This window comes from Abramis brama (assembly GCF_963993115.1).
Source record: "Abramis brama genome assembly, chromosome: 2".
In the NCBI taxonomy this organism is placed as follows: Eukaryota; Metazoa; Chordata; class Actinopteri; order Cypriniformes; family Leuciscidae; genus Abramis; species Abramis brama.
The window spans coordinates 3,432,925-3,450,952 of NC_139964.1; the positions used below are offsets into that span (position 1 = coordinate 3,432,925).

Sequence of the window (18,028 nt, forward strand, 5' to 3'; positions counted from 1 at the left end):
GTTAGCGCTCACAGTAGCGGCTCGTACCTGTGCTGTGTGTGTTGTGTTTCAGTGTTAGCGCTCACAGTAGCGGCTCGTACCTGTGCTGTGTGTGTTGTGTGTGTGTGGGTGAAGGCTGTGTTTCAGTGTTAGCGCTCACAGTAGCGGCTCGTACCTGTGCTGTGTGTGTTGTGTGTGTGTGTGAGTGAAGGCTGAGTTTCAGTGTTAGCGCTCACAGTAGCGGCTCGTACCTGTGCTGTGTGTGTTGTGTGTGTGGGTGAGGTTGTGTTTCAGTGTTAGCGCTCACAGTAGCGGCTCGTACCTGTGCTGTGTGTGTGTGTTGTGTGTGTGGGTGAGGTTGTGTTTCAGTGTTAGCGCTCACAGTAGCGGCTCGTACCTGTGCTGTGTGCGTTGTGTGTGTGTGTGGGTGAGGTTGTGTTTCAGTGTTAGCGCTCACAGTAGCGGCTCGTACCTGTGCTGTGTGCGTTGTGTGTGTGTGGGTGAAGGCTGTGTTTCAGTGTTAGCGCTCACAGTAGCGGCTCGTACCTGTGCTGTGTGTGTGTGGGTGAAGGCTGTGTTTCAGTGTTAGCGCTCACAGTAGCGGCTCGTACCTGTGCTGTGTGTGTGTGTGTGTGGGTGAAGGCTGTGTTTCAGTGTTAGCGCTCACAGTAGCGGCTCGTACCTGTGCTGTGTGTGTGTGTGTGTGTGTGTGTGTGTGAAGGCTGTGTTTCAGTGTTAGCGCTCACAGTAGCGGCTCGTACCTGTGCTGTGTGTGTGTGTGGGTGAAGGCTGTGTTTCAGTGTTAGCGCTCACAGTAGCGGCTCGTACCTGTGCTGTGTGTGTTGTGTGTGTGGGTGAAGGCTGTGTTTCAGTGTTAGCGCTCACAGTAGCGGCTCGTACCTGTGCTGTGTGTGTTGTGTGTGTGGGTGAAGGCTGTGTTTCAGTGTTAGCGCTCACAGTAGCGGCTCGTACCTGTGCTGTGTGTGTTGTGTTTCAGTGTTAGCGCTCACAGTAGCGGCTCGTACCTGTGCTGTGTGTGTTGTGTGTGTGTGGGTGAAGGCTGTGTTTCAGTGTTAGCGCTCACAGTAGCGGCTCGTACCTGTGCTGTGTGTGTTGTGTGTGTGTGTGAGTGAAGGCTGAGTTTCAGTGTTAGCGCTCACAGTAGCGGCTCGTACCTGTGCTGTGTGTGTTGTGTGTGTGGGTGAGGTTGTGTTTCAGTGTTAGCGCTCACAGTAGCGGCTCGTACCTGTGCTGTGTGTGTGTGTTGTGTGTGTGGGTGAGGTTGTGTTTCAGTGTTAGCGCTCACAGTAGCGGCTCGTACCTGTGCTGTGTGCGTTGTGTGTGTGTGTGGGTGAGGTTGTGTTTCAGTGTTAGCGCTCACAGTAGCGGCTCGTACCTGTGCTGTGTGCGTTGTGTGTGTGTGGGTGAAGGCTGTGTTTCAGTGTTAGCGCTCACAGTAGCGGCTCGTACCTGTGCTGTGTGTGTGTGGGTGAAGGCTGTGTTTCAGTGTTAGCGCTCACAGTAGCGGCTCGTACCTGTGCTGTGTGTGTGTGTGTGTGGGTGAAGGCTGTGTTTCAGTGTTAGCGCTCACAGTAGCGGCTCGTACCTGTGCTGTGTGTGTTGTGTTTCAGTGTTAGCGCTCACAGTAGCGGCTCGTACCTGTGCTGTGTGTGTTGTGTGTGTGGGTGAAGGCTGTGTTTCAGTGTTAGCGCTCACAGTAGCGGCTCGTACCTGTGCTGTGTGTGTTGTGTGTGTGTGTGAGTGAAGGCTGAGTTTCAGTGTTAGCGCTCACAGTAGCGGCTCGTACCTGTGCTGTGTGTGTTGTGTGTGTGTGTGAGTGAAGGCTGAGTTTCAGTGTTAGCGCTCACAGTAGCGGCTCGTACCTGTGCTGTGTGTGTTGTGTGTGTGTGTGTGTGAGTGAAGGCTGAGTTTCAGTGTTAGCGCTCACAGTAGCGGCTCGTACCTGTGCTGTGTGCGTTGTGTGTGTGTGTGGGTGAGGTTGTGTTTCAGTGTTAGCGCTCACAGTAGCGGCTCGTACCTGTGCTGTGTGTGTGTGTGTTGTGTGTGTGGGTGAGGTTGTGTTTCAGTGTTAGCGCTCACAGTAGCGGCTCGTACCTGTGCTGTGTGTGTTGTGTGTGTGTGTGAGTGAAGGCTGAGTTTCAGTGTTAGCGCTCACAGTAGCGGCTCGTACCTGTGCTGTGTGCGTTGTGTGTGTTTGAGTGAAGGCTGAGTTTCAGTGTTAGCGCTCACAGTAGCGGCTCGTACCTGTGCTGTGTGTGTGTGTGTGTGTGTGAGTGAAGGCTGAGTTTCAGTGTTAGCGCTCACAGTAGCGGCTCGTACCTGTGCTGTGTGTGTTGTGTGTGTGTGTGAGTGAAGGCTGAGTTTCAGTGTTAGCGCTCACAGTAGCGGCTCGTACCTGTGCTGTGTGTGTTGTGTGTGTGTGTGAGTGAAGGCTGAGTTTCAGTGTTAGCGCTCACAGTAGCGGCTCGTACCTGTGCTGTGTGCGTTGTGTGTGTGTGTGGGTGAGGTTGTGTTTCAGTGTTAGCGCTCACAGTAGCGGCTCGTACCTGTGCTGTGTGTGTTGTGTGTGTGGGTGAAGTTGTGTTTCAGTGTTAGCGCTCACAGTAGCGGCTCGTACCTGTGCTGTGTGTGTTGTGTGTGTGGGTGAGGTTGTGTTTCAGTGTTAGCGCTCACAGTAGCGGCTCGTACCTGTGCTGTGTGTGTTGTGTGTGTGTGTGTGGGTGAGGTTGTGTTTCAGTGTTAGCGCTCACAGTAGCGGCTCGTACCTGTGCTGTGTGTGTTGTGTGTGTGGGTGAAGTTGTGTTTCAGTGTTAGCGCTCACAGTAGCGGCTCGTACCTGTGCTGTGTGTGTTGTGTGTGTGGGTGAAGTTGTGTTTCAGTGTTAGCGCTCACAGTAGCGGCTCGTACCTGTGCTGTGTGTGTTGTGTGTGTGGGTGAAGTTGTGTTTCAGTGTTAGCGCTCACAGTAGCGGCTCGTACCTGTGCTGTGTGTGTTGTGTGTGTGGGTGAGGTTGTGTTTCAGTGTTAGCGCTCACAGTAGCGGCTCGTACCTGTGCTGTGTGTGTTGTGTGTGTGGGTGAGGTTGTGTTTCAGTGTTAGCGCTCACAGTAGCGGCTCGTACCTGTGCTGTGTGTGTTGTGTGTGTGAGTGAAGGCTGTGTTTCAGTGTTAGCGCTCACAGTAGCGGCTCGTACCTGTGCTGTGTGTGTTGTGTGTGTGTGTGAGTGAAGGCTGTGTTTCAGTGTTAGCGCTCACAGTAGCGGCTCGTACCTGTGCTGTGTGTGTTGTGTGTGTGTGTGAGTGAAGGCTGTGTTTCAGTGTTAGCGCTCACAGTAGCGGCTCGTACCTGTGCTGTGTGTGTTGTGTGTGTGTGGGTGAAGGCTGTGTTTCAGTGTTAGCGCTCACAGTAGCGGCTCGTACCTGTGCTGTGTGTGTGTGGGTGAGGTTGTGTTTCAGTGTTAGCGCTCACAGTAGCGGCTCGTACCTGTGCTGTGTGTGTTGTGTGTGTGTGTGGGTGAAGGCTGTGTTTCAGTGTTAGCGCTCACAGTAGCGGCTCGTACCTGTGCTGTGTGTGTTGTGTGTGTGTGTGGGTGAAGGCTGTGTTTCAGTGTTAGCGCTCACAGTAGCGGCTCGTACCTGTGCTGTGTGTGTTGTGTGTGTGTGTGGGTGAAGGCTGTGTTTCAGTGTTAGCGCTCACAGTAGCGGCTCGTACCTGTGCTGTGTGTGTTGTGTGTGTGTGTGGGTGAAGGCTGTGTTTCAGTGTTAGCGCTCACAGTAGCGGCTCGTACCTGTGCTGTGTGTGTTGTGTGTGTGTGTGAGTGAAGGCTGAGTTTCAGTGTTAGCGCTCACAGTAGCGGCTCGTACCTGTGCTGTGTGCGTTGTGTGTGTGTGTGGGTGAGGTTGTGTTTCAGTGTTAGCGCTCACAGTAGCGGCTCGTACCTGTGCTGTGTGTGTGTGTGTGTGTGTGGGTGAAGGCTGTGTTTCAGTGTTAGCGCTCACAGTAGCGGCTCGTACCTGTGCTGTGTGTGTTGTGTGTGTGTGTGGGTGAAGGCTGTGTTTCAGTGTTAGCGCTCACAGTAGCGGCTCGTACCTGTGCTGTGTGTGTGTGTGTGTGTGTGGGTGAAGGCTGTGTTTCAGTGTTAGCGCTCACAGTAGCGGCTCGTACCTGTGCTGTGTGTGTTGTGTGTGTGTGTGGGTGAAGGCTGTGTTTCAGTGTTAGCGCTCACAGTAGCGGCTCGTACCTGTGCTGTGTGTGTGTGTGTGTGTGTGTGTGTGGGTGAAGGCTGTGTTTCAGTGTTAGCGCTCACAGTAGCGGCTCGTACCTGTGCTGTGTGTGTTGTGTGTGTGTGTGGGTGAAGGCTGTGTTTCAGTGTTAGCGCTCACAGTAGCGGCTCGTACCTGTGCTGTGTGTGTGGGTGAAGGCTGTGTTTCAGTGTTAGCGCTCACAGTAGCGGCTCGTACCTGTGCTGTGTGTGTGTGGGTGAAGGCTGTGTTTCAGTGTTAGCGCTCACAGTAGCGGCTCGTACCTGTGCTGTGTGCGTTGCTGGGTACCGGCGCTGCGCTCTGCTCCGGCTGCTTGTACGCCGTCTGAAGTTTGGAGTCCACATCTTTAAAACACTCTCTCAGGGAGTTCTCCTGATAGTACTGCACCAGCTCCTGCCACACACACACACACACACACTGCCTTCATCAACACAAATCATGAACTCTTGTGTCATTACAAATCTGTGTGACCCACTACACCGAGAACCATAACTATAATTATAAAGTTATTTCATCTCTCTTACTCTAACAGAATAGCAAAGTCCACACCACAACTATTACAATAACGGTACGGATAACTGTAACAATAACTAATAATAACTGTAGCGGTAACAATAACTATCAGTAACAATAACTGTAACAGCAAAGGCTGTTTCATAAGGTCATAAGCTAAAAAAATAGAGGTAACAATAACGGTAACAATAACTGTAACGTAACAATAACTATCAGTCACGGTGATGTAACAGTAACGTAACAATAGCCGTAACAATAGAGGCAACAATAACTGTAATGTAACAATAACTATCAGAAACGGTAATGTAACAATAACTGTAACGTAACAATAGCAGCAACAATAACTGTAACATAACAATAAAGGTAACAATAGCTGTAACAATAACTGTAATGGTAACAAAAACAATCAATAACGATAACAGTAACAATAACTGTAACGGTAACAATAATAATCAATAACTGTAACGTAACAATAAAGGTAACAATAGCAGTGACAATAACTGTAACGGTAACAATAACTATCAATAACTATAACGGTTACAATAATAATCAATAACTGTAACGGTAACAATAACAATCAATAACTGTAACAATAACTAACGATAACAATAAAGGTAACATTAGCGGTAACGGTAACAATAACTGTAAGGATAATGGTAAAAATAACCGTATCAATAACTGTAACATTAACTATAAACATAACCATACAATTTTGATAAGCACAGCACAACTATAACAATACTGACACAGAGAAACATTAATGTAAGCATCACTTTCAGAATTATGTTTTTCCAGCTGATGAACGTTAAAAACATTGACAGCCAATCAGAATCCATCCTGCTTTAAAGAGCATTTAAAGAGACAGACGACAAAACTGCGATGGTGTAGACGCTAATATAGTTATTGTTATAGTTATCATTCTTGGTGTGAACAGAGCTTTACTTTGCTCTGTGGAAATCAGAAGAAGACATTTTGAAGAAAATTGCCAACCAAACAACAAAATCTTATTTTCTGTGTGTGTTTGTGTTTGTGTGTGTGTGTGTGAGTGTTTGCGTGTGTGTGTGTTTGTGTGTGTGTGTGTGCGCCTGTGTGTGTGAGAGTGTTTGCGCCTGTGTGTGTGTGTGTGTGTGTGTGTGTTCACTTACGAACAGCCCCTTGAAGGCTTTCTTCTCGTTGATTCTGTACAGACCCTCTGCGTACGTGACCTTTATGTGTCTGGTGTCCATGTTGAACCTGAGACAGAGACAGAGAGGCGTGTCACTGGTGCTGTTTGATTGACAGCTGTCAGTCAGCGTGTTTGAGGTGTTCACAGTACTTGAGGCTGATGGCATATTCTCCAGCGTCTTTCTGTCGCACCAGAAACGTCCCGTCAGAGCGAGAGATCAGGAGAGTTTTAGCACCGGCCCGGTCCATGTTACCAGCGAACCTGAAACACACACACACACACGATGAATGGAAACTCTGAGACCTCTGTTTTTAATGAAAAGGAGTGAATAAAGCTGAAACGTGTGTTTTACCAGGGCAGTCCTGTTAGATCTGGAGGAGTCGCCTGAGGAGACACAACAACACGTTTACTAGTTACTAGGAAAAGCTTTCTTTGCAGTAATATCGAAACATCACCTGGTTTTGGGAGTGTCCTGGAGGAATGTCTGCTCCAAAATGTGTCTTGTGATTTTTCCTTATCTTATAGACAACATTCTTTTGGGGGTTTTATATTAATGACAAGAATCTAATCAAAGCAAGTTTATGTATTAACCTCCTTTTATTTACTGGAAAGTTTTATATCCATAAATGTAAATATACAAAAATTAACCCGCTTTTAACATCTTCAAACAAGACTGAATTTGTACTTAAATACAATTTTAATGTCTGTAAATAATGAATTTGTGCCATGTTTAATATTCTTTCATAAAATGCTTTTATTCTTTTTTTGTGCCCCCACTTTTTTTTCCTTTTCTTTTACATCTCTTGGCAAATAATTCTCAATAGATAAATCAGGCTTCTTTATATAATATTTCTTATTGACTATTGAACTATAACTTGTTCATTGTCTGAAAGTTTGTCTGTTTTTGTATTTTATGTTTGTTAAAATTTGCAATAAAAAAAAACTAGTTACTAGGAATTGTCAAGCAGATTTATATTGTATATATTATATCTTTTAGATTAAAAAAAAATTAATTTATTTTTAGATTAAAAATTGTGTGAAAATAAATCTAATAAATAAATTAAAATAGAATGAAATGGATAAAGATTGAAAATGGTAGAAAATCACCAATTGAAAGGAAATAATGCTTCAACTGCAGGAATACTGGCTGAAAATATGAAAATATTGAAGTGGCGTGGATCAGAAGTGAAGGGCGGAGTGTGTGTGTGTGTGTGTGTGTGTGTCTCACCGGTACGAACGGTTGGACTTTACTGCAGGGAAACCAGCCGACCTCGCCGATGGTCAGATTCCTGCCCTGAAACGATACCAAACCAATCCCAGATTTACCAGCAGAAACAACCACTGAAGACTCGAGAAAAAGAGAAGGAGAGAACTGCAGACGCACAAGTTTCTCTTCTCCATTATCAGAACAGAGCGAGTCTCGGGTGTGTCCTGCTGTAACCTCACACACACACACACACACACACACATGCAGTCACAGCCCAAATCACCATCAAAACTGGATTTTTCTTTAAGGGGTTTATGGGTGCACATCATTATTGTGTTAATAATGTTGAATCAGAATAAGTTCCTCTTGCAGCATCTCTTCTCTTCTCTGATGATGTGGGCGGGGCTATAACCTGTCACTCACATGAGACCAGCCAATAGCAAACCACAACCATCCAACCATCCAATCAATTCCCCACAGACATAATCAAGCCCCGCCCACATTTGTTCTTGTTCCTGAAGCGTTACACTCAGACATACGACACAAACACGGCAACCTCCCCGTCTCTCTCTCGAATCCAAAACTGAAGTGACTTAAACTGCAGTTTATTGACTGGCCACTAGAGGCCGGCTGCAGAAGAGACTCAATCCCAGAGACCCCCATGTTAAAATCCCCAACTTTACAGCAGAAATAAACATGTTTACAGTCTGGTGCAAAAAGTGGTTTTGGTCTATATAGCTAATTTAGCCCTTCAAAACTCATCCATTTAAATTATATTAAGATTTAAAATTCTGCATAATTAAGGGCGTGGCCACTTGAGTGACAGGTGGATTGCCGCCGATGTCACTACTAGCGTTTGTTGCTGTCTGTTAGCATTACGTCACCTCAGCTAATCCGCCTCGCTGCACATTTTCGTTTACGAGGGCCCACTTTGGGCTTTGAAAATGCTCTTCAGAAACACTACGGGTGACGACACACTCACTACGCCCATATTTTTATACAGTCTATGGTCACAACCAGGGTTTAAAATGAACTCACTGGTCAATTTGGCTACTAAATTTTTTAATTACCGGCCATTCAGAACTTCTACTAGCCAAAAAAGAAGAGTAACAGTGTATTTTCTGTTAACCACATGCTTTTGAATCTTCGCTATTGCTTCACTGCAAATGAGCAAGCGCGCCATTATTTGTTGCATAGTGACGTGTGTGTTCAAGTAAGCCAGATATGAGCAGATTCTGCACAATACGCTGTTTTTAATATATCATGATGACTCACAAGTATTTGCGCTAAATCTGCACAGATTTGGCTTTTATACAAACTTCCGCAGGAAAGTGAGTAAACATAATAAGTAACACACCACATTGGCTAGTCTCCCAGTAGCACCTCCCTGCAGTACACGAGATCCAGGGGGTGGAGTTGGATCCAGATCTAAGGGGTGGAGATTGGTAGGTTTAGGGCTGGGTCTAGGGATCAGGGGGTGGAGATGGGTAGGTTTAGGTATATGTAAGGATCCAGATCCAACTCCTCCCCCTGGATTTCATGTTCTGCAGTGAGGACCATCTCGCGTTTCCCACCACAGTTGATTTTTACCCGCCGGGCTGGCGGGTTGGGTGTGTTAATTTGAAACCCTGGTCACACCAGTTTGAGGGCGAGTGTAAAGCCAGCTAGTGAAGGCTAGTGCTCACCTCCCACCACTGCAGGTCGACCTCCGCGCGCGTCAGCTCCACCACGTCCCCCACAGTCAGCGGCAGCGGCTGCCCGAACGCCACCGGCGGCGGAGGGAGACCGTAGTAGTCCAGACACACCTCCATCTTAGGCAGACCTGAGGGAGAACAGGGTGAGCACGTGTGTGTGTGTGTGTGTGTGTGTGTGCGTGCGTGTCTGATGAGCGCTTTACCTGGTTTAGTCTGTCTTTGAGACGCTAATCTCATCGTCTTACCCTGGAAACACAGGAAAATACACTTCAACACTCAAACGTGAACTAACACTCATTCTGTTGACTTCATGAGTACTGAATATTATATTATATTATATTATGTTATATTATATTGCATTATATTATATTATATTATATTATATTATATTATATTGCATTATATTATAATATATTATATTATATTATATTGCATTATATTATATTACATTATATTATATTATATTGCATTATATTATATTATATTACAATATATTATATTGTTGTTATATTATATTACATTATATTACATTACATTACATTACATTATATTATATTATATTATATTATATTGCATTATATTATATTATATTATATTTCATTATATTATATTATATTATATTATACTATATTATATTATGTTATATTATATTACATTACATTATATTACATTATATAATATTATATATTATATTAAATTATATTATATTAAAAATAAAGAAATAAAAATATATACATACAGTATATTATATTACATTATATTGTTGAAGGAACTTATAAAAGCTTGTTAAAGATTAAAAGTTGTAGAAAAAAATAAAAGATAAAAAATTGTGAGAAACACATATTCTCCACCTCAACTATATTATTATTGGATAGGTATTTGCATGATACATTATATTTTAAAACAGGATATTGCATATTATATTATATTATATTATATTATATTATATTATCAGCATATTAACGCAGTTTAAATGTTCAAAGTTTGAATACAGGTTCACTTTTGTAGTGTGTAAATGAGTTTATCCTTCATTATTATGTCAAGGTGTGTAACGTCCAGTTTAAAATAGAATGGGGCCAAACGGTTGTAAAGAAAGAAAAGAAAATATAGAGCAAGAAAGTGTCAAACATTTGAGTTTTCAGTGGCTCAAACCTTCTTCAGTGTTCCAGATTGTTCTGTGGAGTGAATGAGAAGAACACGTGAGATCGAGCGAAGGAACATCATCATTATCAACATCATCATCATCATCATCATCACAGTCTCAGTGTCTCTCACCTGAGTTTCGTCCACACACAGGAACTCGGCCCAGACACTCTTTATGAGCGGCCATCTTACAGCGCGAGCAGCGGTAGCCCTGATAGAAGATGCCCCTGAAACACACACACACACACACACACCTTCATCTTCTGAGCTTAACGAGGTCTGATGAAACTAGCGCTGTTGCTATTAACACACGCTACAGCTAACTAAAGAATCAAATATAAACACTGTATGAAAAACTTAAACTAAATTACAAATGCTTCCTTGGCAACTAATTGAGTTTTGAAATACTAAAATTACTAAAAGTGAAGAAAATATGGTAAAAATGAAATATAAAAAAACGAATAAAAAAATGTCAAAATTAAAATTAACTACTTAAAATAAAATAAAAATCGGAAACTAAAAGTATTAAAAATATATATTCGTTAACTTAAATTCTAAAAACTAAAATAAATTAATGAGGTAAAATTAACTACCTAAACTACCTTTTCGCTAACTGAAATGAAACTTAAACATTTAAATTTAAATCGAAATATTTTTAAAAAATCTAATAAAAATTACAAATATTTGTATTAAAATATGAAATATTAAAAAATAAGTCAAATTAACTACTTAAGCTAAAATAAAACCTGAAAATTACTATTACTATTATTGAAAATTCCTAACTATTTTCGTTAAATCAAATAAAACTAAAATAAACTGAAATATGAAATTAAATAGAAATATTAAAAAAACAGAACTACTAAAAATACTTGAAAATGAAAATGAAAAATATAAAACATGCTCTGCTGCAAGCAACTTTTAATATGAACATTTGACAGGCAGTTTGAGAGTTGACTCGTTTGCACTGATGCATGCTGGGAGAAGTGTGTGTGTGACTGATGTTCACCTGAGGAGCATCTGACAGGCTTTACATGAGGTGGTGTCTTCAAAACAGTGCATCTGGAAGTCATGACCGTTAGCAGAGCTGTTCTCCGGACACATGTTCGACCTGTGCGCACACACACACACACACACACACTAATCACTACTGGAATCAAACACAATACACAAGAATATCACATGACTTGGGCCATCGATCGACTCACAGCGCCATCTCAAACTGCTCCAGCCACTTCTTCTTCAGCTCACGCGTCTTAAAGTACAGGTCGTAGCCGCCTTGCCCGTATAAATCCATCAGGAGGAATGTGTGTGTCCACTATAGAAACACACACGCGTTAAACACAGCAGAGGATGAAGATCTGATCAAACACTACGAGACGAGACTCAAACCTTCTTGCTGTCCTTCTCTCCTGACGGTTCGTCTCTCAGCTGAAAATGTTGAAGTTCAATCAGTTCCTTCAGCTCCATACTCTCCCCACTGCGCTTCTTACACACCAGCAGAGCCTTATCGAAGAGGAACGCGTACCTGAACACACACACACACACACACACAGTCAGCTCCATACTCTCCCCACTGCGCTTCTTACACACCAGCAGAGCCTTATCGAAGAGGAACGCGTACCTGAACACACACACACACACACACACAGTCAGCTCCATACTCTCCCCACTGCGCTTCTTACACACCAGCAGAGCCTTATCGAAGAGGAACGCGTACCTGAACACACACACACACACACACACACACACACACACACACACACACACACAGTCAGCTCCATACTCTCCCCACTGCGCTTCTTACACACCAGCAGAGCCTTATCGAAGAGGAACGCGTACCTGAACACACACACACACACACACACACACACACACACACACACACACACAGTCAGCTCCATACTCTCCCCACTGCGCTTCTTACACACCAGCAGAGCCTTATCGAAGAGGAACGCGTACCTGAACACACACACACACACACACACACACACACACACACACACAGTCAGCTCCATACTCTCCCCACTGCGCTTCTTACACACCAGCAGAGCCTTATCGAAGAGGAACGCGTACCTGAACACACACACACACACACACACACACACACACACACACACACACAGTCAGCTCCATACTCTCCCCACTGCGCTTCTTACACACCAGCAGAGCCTTATCGAAGAGGAACGCGTACCTGAACACACACACACACACACACACACACACACACAGTCAGCTCCATACTCTCCCCACTGCGCTTCTTACACACCAGCAGAGCTTTATCGAAGAGGAACGCGTACCTGAACACACACACACACACACACACACACACACACACAGTCAGCTCCATACTCTCCCCACTGCGCTTCTTACACACCAGCAGAGCTTTATCGAAGAGGAACGCGTACCTGAACACACACACACACACACACACACACACACACACACACACACACACAGTCAGCTCCATACTCTCCCCACTGCGCTTCTTACACACCAGCAGAGCCTTATCGAAGAGGAACGCGTACCTGAACACACACACACACACACACAGTCAGCTCCATACTCTCCCCACTGCGCTTCTTACACACCAGCAGAGCTTTATCGAAGAGGAACGCGTACCTGAACACACACACACACACACACACACACACACACAGTCAGCTCCATACTCTCCCCACTGCGCTTCTTACACACCAGCAGAGCCTTATCGAAGAGGAACGCGTACCTGAACACACACACACACACACACACACACAGTCAGCTCCATACTCTCCCCACTGCGCTTCTTGCACACTAGCAGAGCTTTATCTAAGAGGAACGCGTACCTGAACACACACACACACACACACACACAGTCAGCTCCATACTCTCCCCACTGCGCTTCTTGCACACTAGCAGAGCTTTATCTAAGAGGAACGCATACCTGAACACGCACACACACACACACACCCACACACACACAGTCAGCTCCATACTCTCCCCACTGCGCTTCTTGCACACTAGCAGAGCTTTATCTAAGAGGAACGCATACCTGAACACGCACACACACACACACACACACACACACACACACAGTCAGCTCCATACTCTCCCCACTGCGCTTCTTGCACACCAGCAGAGCTTTATCTAAGAGGAACGCATACCTGAACACGCACACACATACATACACACACACACACACACACACACACGCACACACCTGTCCTGTTTTGATTTCTTCTCTGGGCTGCAGATCTTGCATTCTCCATCTATTTTGGGACGGCCGTATAACGCAAGAGACATAGACTGAACACACATAGAGAGAGAGAGAGAGAGAGAGAGTCTGAATGAACACAAATGAATCAGAACCAGTCAGCGTTCAGAGCTGAAGTGAATCGTTCTCAAGCGCTTCTGTACCATGTTCTCGATGCACAGCTGAAACGTTGTGATTTGACGGATGATCTCATTGTCTCTCTTCACCTCGTTTACACACTGAGCCAGATCCTGCACACACACACACATCCAGTTTTTCAATAGCAAGTAACAAAAATATCTGTTAAAAAATATTCATATCAGAGTTTTTATCAGAGTTAAGACATTGTTTTACACACACAAACACACACACACTCACCCTCATGGCATCCAGTGCAGTGCGTAAGTTTTCCTTGTCTTGTTGGTCCACTGTGTGTTTCATAAGCTCCTGAGGGAAACATTTGTCATCAAATGTCTGAAAACATCCTCAGTAATGTAAGGAAACGAGCAACATGAGGACGTGTGTGTGTTTGTGTGTGTGTTTTACCTGCAGCAGCAGATGATACTTCAGGACTCTCTGCATGGGAACCATCAGCAGATCTCGCAGTGAAAACCTGCCGCTGTTGGCTCTCATCGAACACTCCTGACAAACACACGCACTAAATAAAACCTCTGCTGGTGGTTATCTCAGTTCTAGGTAAGTCGCTAGTATTTATATAAGATCAAAGTGTGTCTGTGGTGTGTGTGTGTGTGTGTGTGTGTTTCTGACCTCCAGTTTCATCTTCACATCTTCTCTGGCGCTGGTGATCTTGTCCAGGTGTTTGGTGGCGGACTCCACCTGACTGCAGTAACGTCCGTATAGCAGCAGCCTGACACACAGTTTTCAATTACATTCAGGTTTCAGTAACATGTAGATATTGGTTTTAGTTTGGTTTTATTTCAGTTTCAGAAAATGAGAACTTAAATGAGGAATTAAATTTTGAAATAGTTTTTTATTTAATTTCAGATAAGGTTTTAGTTTTTTTCCCCCCTCTATTTAGGAAATGTCTTTTTTTTTAAATATTTTTTTTTACTTTTTTTAGTACTACAGGTTAAATTAAAGGAAAAAAGAGCACAAATTATATAAGAAAATAAATTAAATAAATGAAATTAGTTTTTATTTTTACAATCTCCCTTTTAATTTAAGTTAAAGTTTTAGTAATTTTGTTGCATTTTTTTTTGTCTTTTTTATTAGTTATTTTAAATCTTTTTTTTTAAATCAAGTCCCCCTGTGGTGAAAATCCAACCTTTTATGTTGTTTTTATGTCTATGTTGTGTTTTTAATATGCTTTAAGACAAACCATGTGTAAATTCATAAGTCGACAGCATTGCTGAGTATTTTCTCCTTAAAACTGCAGTGAACCAAAGACAGTCTCAAAAACACGCTTTGAAATCGCTGGTGTTTCTGACGTCACAAACTACCTTGTAACCAATCAGATCAACGTGTGATCGTCAACGAGTGGATATCTGAGCTGCTGTGAGTGAGTGGAGGCGGGGCTCATTTGCATATTCACAGAACAGAGTATACTAAATGAGGGTTGGAGACACGGGGCTCAGCATCTTGACTCTCTTCACTTTTGGGCGAGCCAACCAGGAGTAGAGCTTTCTCAATGAGAAATCAGCGCAATTAATGCATCCAATCCCCTAGAGCAGTGATTCTCAAATGGGGGTACGCGTACCCCTAGGGTTATGTAGGGGGTGATGTGAGATTTATTTAAAAAAATTTAAAAAATAATAATAATTAATATAAATTATTAATTAATTTAAATTCATTTAAAAGATATACAAAATCATTCGTGATTACTAAAAATATCATATGAAATAAGTTTAATAAAATGTTTATGTACACCACATTTTTATATCAAATGTTTCTATTTTAAATGTGATTGTAAATCAGAGGAATTTGAATCACGCAGAGCGGGAAGCCAGTTGCTTTACTGGAAACAAACAGACATTTAAATGAAATCCTGGTTAAAGCGTAGCAATACTACAGCGGAGAATGGGGAGGATGAAGAAAAAAAGAATTATTATTGCAAATGTTTTTCATTTACAATGTTTAATAAATCTCATAATGATGGCACATCACTATATCGTAGTCATAGCTTTTATTTATTATCTCAAATGATTGGGGCCGGTCAGGGGTACTTGGCTGAAAGAAAATTTGATAGGGGGTACGTTATTGAAAAAAGATTGAGAAGCACAGCCCTAGAGGGCTGAACGTGCTCCGCTCCCAGTCTGTGAGTGAGTGAGTGTGTGTGTGTGTGTGTGTGTGTGTGTGTGTGAGTGTGGTACCTCTCCTTGTAGTCAATGAAGATCTGATAGAGGTTTTCGGCCCCCATGTGCAGTATAGACTCTTGCACCTCGTGATGGAGAGAGCGATGGGTCTTGGCCAGATCCTGTGAGAGATTACTCAGGGGATTATTATTATGATTATTATTCAGGGCATTATTGATCTGAACAGACAAACCGCACACACAGATCAGCTCGTGATGGAGAGACTCACGTGAATATTAATGAAGATGGTCTCCATGTCCACTGGCTGAAGGAAAGCCTGCAGTGGTTTCAGAAAGTGCTGCGGACACACAATCAAACACTCATCTGAGTAGTCGCTCGCTATGTGACAGAAGCGTGTGTGTGTTCGTGGTCACAGAGCCTACAGAGCAAAAGCTTTCGTTTTCATGTTGACTGACATGTTCCTCTCATGATTAGATGTGAGTGTGTGAGAGTCAGTAAACCACAGCACCTGCACATCACACCGGCCTGATGGTCAGAGTGTGTGAGCCTTCAGAGAGACGCTTCTCATGTGGCTCCGCACAAAACTCATGAAATACATTTCATATTTGCTCAAATTCAGTTGAATCAGTGTAACAGTTTAATCATTTATTAACACTGAATTCAATTAAATAAAATGAAATGAATGCGGAGAAAAGCTCAGACCATTTGACCTTGGACGTTTCCATTTGCTGAGAATGTGTGTGTGTGTGTTTGTTTGTGAGTGCGTGTGTGTGTGTGTGTGCGAGTTGGTGAGTGTGTATCTGACTGCGTGTGTGAGTGTGTGTCTGAGTGTGTGTGTGTGTGAGAGTGTGTGTGTGTGTGTGTGTCTGAGTGCAAGTGTGTTTGTGTGTGTGTGTGTGTGTGTGTGTGTGTGTGTATGTGTGTGTGTCTAAGTGCGAGTGTGTTTGTGTTTGTGTGTGTGTTTGTTTGTGTGTGTGTTAGGGTGACCACCATCAAACAAACCAAATGTGGGACATTGTGGGACATGTTACCAACGCTAAAACATAACCTGAAACTGTTATATAATGTCTATCTAACTTAATAAATTAATTCAATGAAATAAAATAAAATGAAATGAATGCGGAGATCAGCTCAGACCATTTGACCTTGGACATTTCCATTTGCTGAGAATGTGTGTGTGTGTGTGTGTGTTTGTTTGTGAGTGCGTGTGCGAGTTGGTGAGTGTGTATCTGACTGCATGTGTGAGTGTGTGTGTGTGTCAGAGTGAGTGTGTTATTGAGTGCGTATGAGTGTGTGTGTGTCTGAGTTGCGTATGAGTGTGTGTGTGTTTGTGTGTGTGTGACTGTGTGTCTGAGTGCGAGTGTGTTTGTGTGTGCGTGTGTGTTTGTTTTTGTGTGTGTGTTAGGGTGACCACCATCAAACAAACCAAATGTGGGACATTGTGGGACATGTTACTAACACTAAAACATAACCTGAAACTGTTATATAATGTCTATCTAACTTAATAGACTTAATGTTGCCTTTGGCTTGCTCAGTTGGGGATATTTTGGGGATATTAATTTAATTTTATCAATCAATAAATTTACACTAGAAACAACCTTGTTGTGTTATTTTGGTTTAATGCTGTGAAGCTGCTTTGATGCAATCTGTATTGTGAAAAGCGCTATATAAATACACTTGACTTGACTTGACTTGACTTAATAAAAACATTTGTATTCTGCCTTTCATCTGATAAAAATACTTTGTTCTTCAGTCCCTTCCAGAAAACTCCATCACATCACAGTGTAACAGAACATGTCTTTATTTTACATGGCATTTAGATACAGCATCACTGAGCCCAAAGGCAGCGGGCAGATTAAGAATATATTAAATATGTTGCCATTATGCCGCCTTGTAAAATTTTAATTGACCGAATTATCCAGTATAATCCAGTATGATCAGTGTGTGTGAGTGTGTGTGTGTGTGTGTGTGTGTGTGTGTGTGTGTGTGTGTGTGTGTGTGTGTTTTAATTTTCCTTGCTTTTATTTTGTGATTATTTTAATTATTTTCTGTAAAGCACTTTGAATTGCCAGAGTGTATGAAATGTGCTGTATAAATAAACTTGGCTTGCCTTGTGTGTCTGAGTGTGTGTGTGTGTGTGTGAGTGTTTGAGTGTGTGTGTGCATGTCTGGTTGTTTACCTGAAGTATTGATTCCAGTGTGCTTGTGTATTTCTCCTCAGTCTGTCTGATTTCCTGAAGACAGCAGCTCCTCTTGTCCACTTCAACTTTCTGCTGCTGTGACAGACAGACAATTCATTCTGTAATTCTGCTCTGTGTGTGTGTGTGTGTGTGTGTGTGTGTGTGTGTGTGTGTGTGTGTGTGTGTGTGTGTGTGTGTGTGTGTGTGTGTGTGTGTGTGTGTGTGTGTGTGTGTGTGTGTGTCTCACTGCTTCTGCTTCCTCTGTCCTCATCAGATCTTCATAAATATCATCTCCTTCATCCTCATCTTCCTCCACACAGTCATAAAGATCATCATCTTCCTCCACCGTATCACTGAGAGA

At 43.1% G+C, this 18,028-nt stretch overlaps 1 protein-coding gene across 2 annotated transcripts in view; it reads right to left on the minus strand.

The window, feature by feature from the left end:
- vav1 (vav guanine nucleotide exchange factor 1) overlaps positions 1–18,028 on the minus strand; it is a 31,477-nt gene that overhangs the window by 4,459 nt on the left and 8,990 nt on the right. Inside the window, exons 6-26 of one of the 2 annotated variants that reach the window (XM_084106674.1) lie at positions 17,915–18,020; positions 17,668–17,763; positions 15,757–15,825; positions 15,546–15,649; positions 13,984–14,083; positions 13,762–13,857; positions 13,594–13,662; positions 13,380–13,466; positions 13,183–13,268; positions 11,373–11,508; positions 11,189–11,298; positions 10,990–11,091; positions 10,116–10,210; positions 9,993–10,015; positions 9,044–9,086; positions 8,832–8,968; positions 7,168–7,233; positions 6,292–6,323; positions 6,090–6,200; positions 5,920–6,007; positions 4,525–4,654 (exon numbers count right to left, since the gene is read on the minus strand). In XM_084106674.1, the coding sequence (XP_083962800.1) occupies positions 4,525–4,654; positions 5,920–6,007; positions 6,090–6,200; positions 6,292–6,323; positions 7,168–7,233; positions 8,832–8,968; positions 9,044–9,086; positions 9,993–10,015; positions 10,116–10,210; positions 10,990–11,091; positions 11,189–11,298; positions 11,373–11,508; positions 13,183–13,268; positions 13,380–13,466; positions 13,594–13,662; positions 13,762–13,857; positions 13,984–14,083; positions 15,546–15,649; positions 15,757–15,825; positions 17,668–17,763; positions 17,915–18,020 (1,886 nt within the window). The remainder of the gene's footprint in view (positions 1–4,524; positions 4,655–5,919; positions 6,008–6,089; positions 6,201–6,291; positions 6,324–7,167; positions 7,234–8,831; positions 8,969–9,043; positions 9,087–9,992; positions 10,016–10,115; positions 10,211–10,989; positions 11,092–11,188; positions 11,299–11,372; positions 11,509–13,182; positions 13,269–13,379; positions 13,467–13,593; positions 13,663–13,761; positions 13,858–13,983; positions 14,084–15,545; positions 15,650–15,756; positions 15,826–17,667; positions 17,764–17,914; positions 18,021–18,028) is intronic. The other variant, XM_084106675.1, reaches the window with a different exon arrangement.